The 10,366-nt window shown below is 50.7% G+C and overlaps 1 protein-coding gene across 4 annotated transcripts; it reads left to right on the forward strand.

The window, feature by feature from the left end:
• Positions 1–4,000: 4,000 nt before the first annotated feature.
• Positions 4,001–10,264, forward strand: HNRNPAB (heterogeneous nuclear ribonucleoprotein A/B). Of its 4 annotated transcripts, none has more exons than XM_068979301.1 (8): positions 4,002–4,243; positions 4,396–4,626; positions 5,350–5,518; positions 6,192–6,350; positions 6,523–6,654; positions 8,505–8,622; positions 9,266–9,406; positions 9,675–10,264. In XM_068979301.1, the coding sequence occupies exons 2-8, from the start codon at positions 4,418–4,420 to the stop codon at positions 9,743–9,745; spliced, it is 999 nt and encodes a 332-aa protein (XP_068835402.1). In that variant the 5' UTR covers positions 4,002–4,243; positions 4,396–4,417; the 3' UTR covers positions 9,746–10,264. The 4 variants fall into 4 exon arrangements, with proteins under 4 accessions (XP_068835405.1, XP_068835402.1, XP_068835404.1 ...); XM_068979303.1 differs by having other exon boundaries at positions 4,002–4,152; XM_068979302.1 differs by lacking the exon at positions 4,002–4,243 and adding an exon at positions 4,257–4,319.
• The last annotated feature ends 102 nt before the right edge of the window (positions 10,265–10,366 follow it).

The raw sequence follows: 10,366 nt of genomic DNA on the forward strand, positions 1-10,366 counted from the left end.
CTTCGGGCCTGACAGCATTTTCTGGAGGAAGCTGAATTCTGATGTCTGTTTGATTAATCAGTTAGGGCTGCTATAACAAAGCACTACCAGCTGAGGGGTGTATCAACAATAGAAATTTATTGTCTCACAGTTCTGGAGGCTAGAAGATCAAAATCAAGGTGTTGGCAGAGCCACACCTGCTCTGCAGGCTCTAGGGGGGAATCTGCTCTCTCCTAGCTTCTGGTGCTGCTAGTAATCCTTGGTATCCCTTTGTGTTATGGACTGAATGTTTGTGTTCCTCCAAATTCATATGCTGAGATCCTAATTCCCATTGTGATTATATTTGGAAGTGGGGCCTTTGGGAGGCAATTAGGTTTAGATGAGGTCACGAGGGTGGGGTCCTCATGACATAAGTAGCGCCCTTTTAAGAAGAGGTATGAGAGAGCTTGCTTCTCTCTGTGCTTTCTGCCATGTGAAGATACAGGAAGAAGATAGCCATTTGCAAACTAGGAGGCAGGTCCTCGTCAGACATCTTGATCTTGGACTTCTCAGCTTCTAGAACTGTGAGAAATAAGTTTGTTGTTTAAGGCACCCAGACCATAGTATTTTGTTATAGCAGCCTAAACTGACCAAGGCACTTGGTTTGTAGACTTATCACTCCAGTCTCTGCCTCCGTTGTCACACAATGCTTTCCTCGTGTCTGTTTTTGTGTCTTCTCATAAGGCACCAGTCTTATTGAATTAAGGGGCCACCTACTTCAGTCTGATCTCATCTTAACTGGATTACATCTGCAAAACCCAAATAAGGTCACAGGCACAGGTACCACAGGTTGGGAATTGAACAGATCTTTCGTGGTGATACAATTCAACCCAAAACAGATATGCAGGGTAGGCAGGTGAAATCTGTGGAAGAGTATTTCAGGTAGGGGGAACAGCATGTGGAAAGAGACGAGTGCAGGTGAGTTCCAGGAAATAAAAGAAATCAGCATGGCTGGCATGGAGAGCTGAGCATGAGATGTGACTGGAGTGGCTCCAGCCATGTGGAATGGTCAGGTGTGACTAGGCTGCAATTAGAGATCTCACTGGCTTGACCCAGTACAGGTTCATTTCTTACATCAAGTCTGATGTGGGTGAAACAGCTCTTCTCTATAATGTAGCTCTGCCAGGCAGAACACCTGGTGTCCAGAAAAAAAGAGATCTGGGGGAGGTGCCCAACTGGCAGGAGGTGTCTCAACTGACTCTTCTACTCAAGATGAAGAGAGGTTGGAGGGAGGAGGGAAAGGATTTCTGTGAGCCTCAGCTGTCTCTCTTACCCGTATTCAGGGTTAAGACTTCATCCTTAGAGTACTGGAGAGTCAACCAGAGTTTTCATGCACAGTGTGACAAGATCTGACTTGTGTTTTAGGAAGTCTTCTCCAGCTGGAGCCAGAGTCAGCCCAGAAGCAAAGGAGCTGAAGCCCATGGAGCTGTGGTGAAGGAAGTGGCCCATATGGGAGTCAGCTACAACAGTCAGCATATTTGCAATTAACTTTTGCAGGTTCTACCTTGTAGGCCCAGACTCAATCAATTAATCAATCAATCAATAGAAAAATTCATGTAATTTAAACAACTTTCAAAATTCGTTTTGTGTCTGTCCTCTCTTTTCTACACTGTTGTTACTGGGCTCCTTGCTGATTTGAGAACCTCATTGTTTTAGAAGATGCCCTCAACTCATCTGTAATTCAGACCAAATAACAAGAGGCCCTTGTGTCAAAGGGACTTCCTGCTGGTTCCAAACAGCCTGGTGACCTGCCTTTGTCAGAAGCACTCTTGAGTACAATACAAGAACATTCTGTATTGGGACTGACCCCCATTTTTCTGCAGTTCTTTATAAAGTACATTTCCTTTGAGCCTCAAAATCACTTAATCTGAGATCTAATTTAGACCAAAGAACTCAGCAGCTCAGAGCCCCCTTGTCCTACAGTAGTCAGGAGCACTGGAAACAATGGAGAGTTGGAAGTGTTGTAGTGTTGACTTTGTGGCTAAGATTTTAGCTGTGTGATTTCAGTGTTTTTGTGTCTAAACTATGGATAATTGCATACAAAGTTATTTTGAAGCTCTAAAAAAACAAGGTTGGTGAAGGTATTTTGCAAACTGTGAAGCACCATCCAACTGTTGTCATCCTTCAGACTTGACATGTCATTGAAAGCATTTCCCAAATTGTGCTAATGGAATCCAACTGGACAAGAGCAGATTTCCCTAGTGATTCAGATGGTAAAGAATCTGCCTGCAATGTGGGAGACCAAGTTTCGATCCCTGGGTTGGGAAGATGCCCTAGAGAAGGAACTGGCAACCCACTCCAATATTCTTGCCTGGAAAATCCCATGGACAGAGAAGCCTGGTGGGCTACAGTCCATGGATCTGCAGAGTTGGACACAACTGAGTGACTGACACACACACAAAAAATAACTGGTTACATCCTGCAGCTACACTTGACCTTGATTACCTGAATTTTCTTCATTGCTTGGTCAGTTGTGCCCATCATTGCCTGTGACCCAAAACCCTGGTTCTTATTTCTGTAGGTGAGCAAAGACTGGAGTGGAGAGTTTATTAGGGACTTCCCTGCAAGCCTTACCACCAAGGTTTTATGCAGTGACCAAGGTTTTATAGAGATATGTGAATCTAGCCTGAAAGTGAAATGGTCAGGTGAGCCTTGGGATGAACCAGTGGCATTTGCTCACTTGGGGGTGGGTGTCCCAGCTTTAGGTGGTTGATACCTTGGGGGAGATGCAGCATTGTGTGGCTAAACCTTAAGATTTTTTGAAATTTATTTTTTTTCCAAATGTGAAATTGTGACATTTTACATCCTCATGGCAACTTCACTGGGCTTCCCTGGTGCCTCCGATAGTAAAGAATCTGCCAGCAATGCACAAGACCTGTGTTCGATCGGGAAGAGCCCCTGGAGAATTCCATGGACAGAGGAGACTGTAGCAACTATAGTCAGGCTCTTTGGGACCATCGGGTTGCTGGACACGACTGAGCAGGTTGGCTTAGGATGTGAGCCTCAGACCAGGGCTCTGGGCTTGTTTTCTCCTTTATAAACTGGTTGTCAACTTCCATAGGGTTGTTAAGAGACCAGATGAGAAAACAGAACGCCCAGCCCACCACACTGGGCCCGGCCACAGGATCCCAGCGGGAGATGTCAGCTACTTGTGTTCTGCTGTTATTTGGCAACCCCCGAGCTTCAGAAGTTTTAATCCTTCTTCATTTGGTATTTCTCACCCATATGGTTAAAAGGAATCATGACTATACAGGCCTTTCAAGCTTGGTCAAGAAGATAAATGAGTATTTTGTATATTAGAAAAAGAGAACTATTCTTCCCTTCCCCAAAACTGCATGATTTCAAGGAAATGGTGTATTCTTAAAAACAGATTTCAGCAAAAATAAACGAATTGAAGATATTAAGTAGTCAAAAGTAAAAATGTGATGCTAATCGTCAAGGTGGTGCCAAGCGACCTAAGAATGGGCAACACCGCAGTCCCACAGTTTCTCCCGCGTGGAGCACCATTGGCCACCCGGCGAACTCCGCCCCCTCCTCGCTTCTCGCTTCGGGGGGAAGCGGCACAAGGGGCTGGATCGAGTGGCTTGGACGGCACCAAGGTCAAGGGGGACGGCTGGTTCCGTCCCAGTTTCTTGGGGTTTGGAGGACACTACGCGCCCAATCTCCGAAGGCCGGGTTCTGCACTTCCAGTCGGGCGACCTTGGTTTCCGAGACTTCCTGGAGTCCAGTTTCCTCTTTTGGGAAATGGAATGGCCAAGGCTGCCAGTGCTGGTTTAGGGCGCACGGGGACCAGGGTCTACGGCCTCAGAGGCGAAGGGTCAGGCCTGCGCCTCTCCGGTGCGGGGCTCAGACCACCGGCCACTCGGGACGGGACCGTCAAGCCACCAGACCCGGGCACCCTCCGCAAGGCCCCGGCTCGCGCGGATTCTAAAATGAGGACAAAGCCCGCCCGGATCTACCGTGCGCGCGCCGCTGCGGCCAATGGGAAGCCGGCACGGGATGAGTGACAGACCGGCGAAGCCAATGAGCATGCACCTTGTTGCGAGGTGGCCTTGGCTCCGGCATTATAAAGAGCGCCACGAGTCGGCATTGTCAGGCGGCGGCACCGCGCGGCCGGGGCGAGCTTGGGAGTCGGTGGGTTCCTGTGGCTGCGGAGGCGGACTAGGCTAGCGCGAGGTCCCAGCGGCTCCGTCGGTAGACGGGGGAGAGGCCCGGCAGCGCGAGCGTGAGCGCGGCCGAGCCCGCGGGTGCCTCCTCGGCGGGTGGGGACGAGCGGGCCCCGCGGCGTCATCGGCGGCGAGGTGAGCAGCCGGGCCCGCGGGCGGGAGCCTGGGCGGGAGTGGCGCCGGCCTGACGCGCTGTGGCTGCTCGTTGCAGGAGCCGCGCGCCTCGGCCTAGCATGTCGGAAGCGGGTGAAGAGCAGCCCATGGAGACGACGGGAGCCACCGAGAACGGACATGAGGCTGCCCCCGAGGGCGAGTCGCCGGCCGGCACTGGTACCGGCGTTGCGGCGGGCGCTGGAGGCGGGAGCGCGGCGCCCCAGGCCGGCAACCAGAACGGCGCCGAGGGTGACCAGATCAACGCCAGCAAGAATGAGGAGGACGCGGGGTAAATGCTGCTGCGGGCCAACGGGGGCGCCGCCTTTGTTCCGGGGCCGCCTTTTGTTGGCGCCACGCGGCGGGGGGAGGGGCGGGCGGCCGGGGCCTGCTCGCGGCCCGCAGACCGGCAACTCCGCGCCGCCCGCTTACGGCGCGCGCTGGAGTTTGCAAGAGTTTGTTGGGTCGACTTTAGCGCCGCCCCGGGGCCGCTGGCGCGGGGACCTGCGGCAGGCGGCCCGGAAGGGGAGTGAGCTCGGAGCCGGGGCCTGGCGGGTCGCGCTGCCTAGGCTGCGTGGGCGGAGTTGGCGCGCACCCGGGCCTCCCTCCTCCGGCTCCTGCCGGGGGCGGAGTCCTGGTCTGAACTCCGACTCGGCCCCGGAAGCCTCGAGTTCCTTGAAGTGATCGGAGGTGGCAGGGACTGTAGTGTTTTGATACATAGTTGTTAGACAAACTAGATTCCTTCCGGTTGTGAGACCTCAGGTCCTAGCTCTCCGGCCAGGTTGTGCTTTCTTTCCTCAACCAGCCTAGGGTACGGAGTCACCTGAGGCTTTATTAGGGTCAAGGTTGAGTTTGGAAGGGTAGGGGAGACTCGTTAACATATTCCAGAAGTAGAGCCCTGTTCCGAATGGTGGCTTTATAATCCTTTCAGTGAGAGCTTTGTCAGGGTCTATCCTTCCAAAATCACAGGTTGGTTATAAGGCTTGCTGCTATGTGTCTCACCCCACTATTTCAGAAAAATGTTCGTTGGTGGCCTGAGCTGGGATACCAGCAAAAAGGATCTAAAAGATTATTTTACCAAATTTGGAGAGGTCGTTGACTGTACAATAAAAATGGATCCCAACACTGGCCGGTCAAGAGGATTTGGATTTATCCTCTTCAAAGATGCAGCCAGTGTGGAGAAGGTAAGCTGGGGTAGTTCACAATCAGGAGTCTCGGTGTATTCCAAGATAACCGTTCTTAGACCATGATTGGCTTATGTGTTTTGCACAGCTGAATGCTCTGGGAAGAGCAGAGAGGTTGAGAATTTATCCTATTCTTTTCCAGGGGATTAAAAGTAGAGATTAAGTGGAGGAGTGAGTATGGGCAGGGGTGATCAAGGAAGGTTTATAGTGGACCATTTATTATCTTGTGCCTATTCTGGACCTTGCTAAAGCAAACATTTCATTGAGAAGATTAGAAGAGAGCCCACAGTTGCTAGGAGATAGGCATTACTTTAACCTCATTTTGCAAAAAAAACAGAAGATTAAATAAAAGAGATCACATAGCCAGTAAAGGGTGGATTGTGAGGATTCCAGCCCTAGCAGCCTAATTTTAGCCTGTGCTTTAAGTTTATGGAACTGGCTAGGCAAGAAAGGGGGTGCAGGGCATGGTCAAAAGTCTTGGGGGTGGGTTGATAGATTTCCTAAACCAGGTTAAGTCTGGAGATTGGGTTGGGAAGTCAGGTTGGGGGTAGAGTTTGGAGGGGATGAAGCAGTTTTGTGTGCCTGTGTTGGGAGTCTTATGGCTGAGAGAAAGAAGGTCCTTGTCTTGGGTCATGCTGCTGAGTTAGACCCCAACTCCCTTCTGTTGGAACAGGTTCTAGACCAGAAGGAGCACAGGCTGGATGGCCGTGTCATTGACCCCAAAAAGGCCATGGCCATGAAGAAAGACCCAGTAAAGAAAATTTTTGTAGGGGGTCTGAATCCTGAAGCCACTGAGGAGAAGATAAGGGAGTACTTCGGCGAGTTTGGGGAGGTGAGTGTGTGGTCCCCACAGTGGTCTGCCAGCTGCAGTGATGTTGCCTTCTTACTGGTCCTTGACACCTTGGCTGACTGGAACTTTTTTTCACTGTGGTGTTTGTGGGCCTTTTGCTATGAGTTCCCTATAGGCTCTGAGGTAGAGTCTTGAGCTTTGCCTATGTTTGCAGATTGAAGCCATTGAGCTTCCAATGGATCCAAAGTCGAACAAAAGACGAGGCTTTGTTTTCATTACCTTTAAAGAAGAAGAACCTGTGAAGAAAGTGCTGGAGAAAAAGTTCCACACCATCAGTGGAAGTAAGGTAAGGTGTCCCCAGCTGTGTGTGCACTTAGCCTTCTGCTGGAACTGGCCTTTGCAGGTGTGGACTAGGGCTTGAACCACCTCCAGGAGTTCTCTAGGGTGGACCAGACTGTTTTTGTGCAGTGCCTGCTGTCCTGATAGGGACCAGTGGTCCTGTCCTTCAGCGCTCCCAGGCTGGCAGGACAGGACGTGAGGGAGGCAGGAGAATACTGGAGCATGGGCGGCCCCTCTGGGACGGGTAGTGTGTGAGCAGTCTCTTCAGTTCCTGAAGAGAATTGAAGCTAGAGGGCAAGGTGTTCCGGATCTAGAATGCAGTGTGTATAAGTCCTGTAGTTAAGGTCTCAGATGATTTTAAAATTGCCACTTAGTGATTTCTATGGTGAAGCCTCTCCTGCTATGGACATTGTTGCAGAGCTTTTCTCTTATCTGTTTCCAGCCACAACCACATCTCTTCATTTCCATTCCCTTTGGTCGCTGGCTAAATTAACTCCTAGTCCAAAGATCCTTTCCAAAGAGCTCCCCGGGTCCTGGCCACCTTAAATCCAAGGCCAGTTTTGACTTCAAAGGAGCAGAGTCCTTTGCAGTGAGGGGGCACCTCTTTCTCCTGAACTCTGGACAAGAGAAAGGTTAGCTAGTTCCATCCCTTAAGTGTTCTGGTGGCTGAGGCAGTTGGGAGTTGAGGGTGTGACCCACTGGCAGGGTGTGGTAGGCTTTGCCTGAGCAGGAGTGGCAGCCAGATAAGGTGGGACAGGTAGGGTGGGGCTCCTGGAAGTCTCAGTCCTGGCTGGGAGTTTGGAAAGATTGGATTTGTGATTGGGCCATTAAATTTTCTGTAAGAGAGGTTCATAGGGGGCTGTTGGGTGAGAACCATTGTTACCTAGCGGACACTGACATGGAAACAGGCCTTTTTCTTTGTGCCATATGTGAAATGGGCATGAAGTGCCCGTTTTGCGGTGCTATTAGTCAAACTGCTGCTGATTGGTTGTGAAATAAGTGTAATTTAGGTGGTTGTATTCAGTTTTAACCTAGTAGGATAGAGAACATTAGATTGCATCACTTGGTGGGGGTAATCTGTCAATTTTTGACTATGCTTGGATGAGGACGTCTTATAGAATGGTTTTTAATTGGTCTTAATGGGAGACCAATGTTGTTGAAGTTTATTTTAAAAATACACTTAAAAGCAGGAGCACAGGAAAGTCCATGGTGTTTCCACCCACAGTAGGCAGAGTTTTGAGCAGAGAGGAAATTGACTCTTATGCCCTAGCCAGGGAGATACACCTGGCCCATCCCAATAGTAGAGCAGTGTTTGGAGGAAGGAGCAGCGGGATGGCCTTAAGGAATGCTGTCCTGAGCCCCAGTGGCTTTTTCCCTCTGTAAGATAGAGGTCAGGGTTGCCACCTCAATAGTGTATTTGGATTTCTTCTTGGGGTGGGGGCAGGGGAGGGGTGGGAAGGAACCTGCTTTCTCTAAAATCCCTTACCTGGGAAAGCCTTCTCTGACTTCCTTGCCCAAGGTGGTGTCTTGCTACACTGGACTGGCACTGGCCCAGCGGTCCCTCTCCTCCCACTTGTTAAGGTATAGAGTGGCCAAGGGTGACCATCAGCAGACCTGTGGGTGTGTCTCATTGTTTTTCAAGCAGTCTGGGAAAAGGTTTGAGCAAAAAAGGCCAGTGTGAATCTTGCTCTGAGTTTTAGTTGAAGTTCTGAACTAGTCCCAGTGTGGTTTCCTACTCCAGCATGTCTTGAGCAGATAAGATCTACCACCTTAATGCTCATCATTGAAGGCTTTTGTGTACACTCCCTGTTTAGGGCTTGTCCCATTGGCATGACCCACTGTTCTCTTGACTTTCAGTGTGAAATCAAGGTGGCTCAGCCCAAAGAGGTTTATCAACAGCAGCAGTATGGCTCTGGGGGCCGTGGGAATCGCAATCGAGGGAACCGAGGCAGTGGGGGCGGCGGTGGAAGTGGAGGTGAGTAGAACCCAGATGAAGATGGGTCCTGTTTCCCTGCCTGCATGGAGCTTCCATGTCTGTCTTGGGGGTGCTCGTTGCAGCAGGGTGGGTGCGATCAGGAATGGCTCCTGAGTCAGTGCTGTGCTGCTGCTTGGATTGGAAGAGCCCATCTTTCTCATGTGGCCTGGGGCCCCAGGGCAGAGCGGGCCTCTGCATCACATTCCAAGTTTTGACATGGGGCAAGGTGGGAGTGTGCTTGGCTCTGTAGCTGTCCTGAGACTTGGTATACCCGTGGGTGGGCGGGCTGAAGGATAGGGCATTGCTGTGCCAGGCGCTTATCCTCCATCCATCCCAGGCCCCTCTGACTCCAAAGCCTGAACTCCATCGTTTTTACGGCCAAGCTGCCAGGGAGGGTGGTGGTGATCAGTGGGTGATTTGAATGAAAGTGAGCTGCCTTGGTTGCCCCAGTGAAGTCAGTTTTCTGGCCTGGCCTTCTTAGCTCTAGCTTGGGTCTCTCAGGCCCTCTACACCAGGACAGCAGCCCCTTGGCTTTTCTGAGTTGCCATAGTAACCTCGCCACCCAAAGGGCAGGATTTCCTCCATCCTAGCTCCTGCGTGTGCTAAATGGTCCATGGGCCCCTGTGCCCTGCTCCCCCCACAGGTCAGAGTCAGAGTTGGAATCAGGGCTACGGCAGCTACTGGAACCAGGGCTACGGCTACCAGCAGGGCTACGGGCCTGGCTATGGCGGCTACGACTACTCGCCCTATGGCTATTACAGCTACGGCCCCGGCTACGACTACAGTAAGTAGGAGAGAGGGAGGCCCCCATCCACTCACCCACCCTGGGAGGCAGGAAAGACAGGGCAGGGGCCGTTGGCAGCAGGGGCTTTGGAGTCGGACAGGCTGGGCTTTTGTCTGAGAGTGGATTTTGAGATTTTGGGTTTCAAGAAGGTGGGGTGATATCCTACCAACAGAGTTGTTGGTTCTGGTGAGGATGCATATCAAGCGCCTGGCACAGGGGTAAATGTTCAGCAAGTTGTAGCTACTTTCATTGTTGTTCTTGTCCCTAGGTCAGGGTAGTACAAATTACGGGAAGAGCCAGCGACGCGGTGGCCATCAGAATAACTACAAGCCATACTGAGGCTTCAGCAGGATGACTGACCACACACGCTTTGTTTGGATATCGAGTGAACACAATTATGTACCAAATTTAACTTGGCAAACTTTCTATGGCCTGTCCCATGTGCATCTTATTTAAAATTTCCCCCCTGGAAATCACTCTCCTGTTCAATATTTCCAGAGCTCTAGTTGTTTAGGCAGCGTGTGGTTTCTCAAGAGGCCAGAGCGGCATTATGGGCTGATTTTTATTACTGGGTTACCCAGAACCAGATTGGAGGGTCTGCTTCCTGCTGCCGCTCTGCAGCCTGGACCTGTGGACCCTGGTTGTAAAGAGTAAACTGTATCTTAGAAAACCAGTGTCACCTTTTTTTCACCTTTTAGTTTTATATTATTTGTGTCATACATTTCCTATAATGGAAGTGTTAATTTTACTGTACTTTTTGGTACCTTTCGGGAATCTAATGTATTGTAAGGTATTTTACACGTGTCCTGATTTTGCCACGACCTGGATATTGAAGCTATCCAAGCTTTTGAAATAAAAATTTAAAAACCCCCAAGCCTGGGTGAGTGTGGGGTACACTGTGAAGGGGGGGCAGGTGCTCCAGAGCTCCAATATCCTCCACGACCTCCTAAGGCATCCTGT

This window comes from Capricornis sumatraensis, chromosome 9 (genome assembly GCF_032405125.1).
Source record: "Capricornis sumatraensis isolate serow.1 chromosome 9, serow.2, whole genome shotgun sequence".
Lineage (NCBI taxonomy): Eukaryota > Metazoa > Chordata > Mammalia > Artiodactyla > Bovidae > Capricornis > Capricornis sumatraensis.

What these genes read in the sequence shown, in the direction of transcription:
- HNRNPAB (XM_068979301.1), top strand. Translation starts at nt 4,418, where the DNA reads ATGTCGGAAGCGGGTGAAGAGCAGCCCATGGAGACGACGGGAGCCACC. An exon ending in AAGAATGAGGAGGACGCGGG is followed by an intron (nt 4,627 to 5,349) that starts GTAAATGCTGCT and finishes CCACTATTTCAG; the next exon opens with AAAAATGTTCGTTGGTGGCC. An exon ending in ACTTCGGCGAGTTTGGGGAG is followed by an intron (nt 6,351 to 6,522) that starts GTGAGTGTGTGG and finishes CTATGTTTGCAG; the next exon opens with ATTGAAGCCATTGAGCTTCC.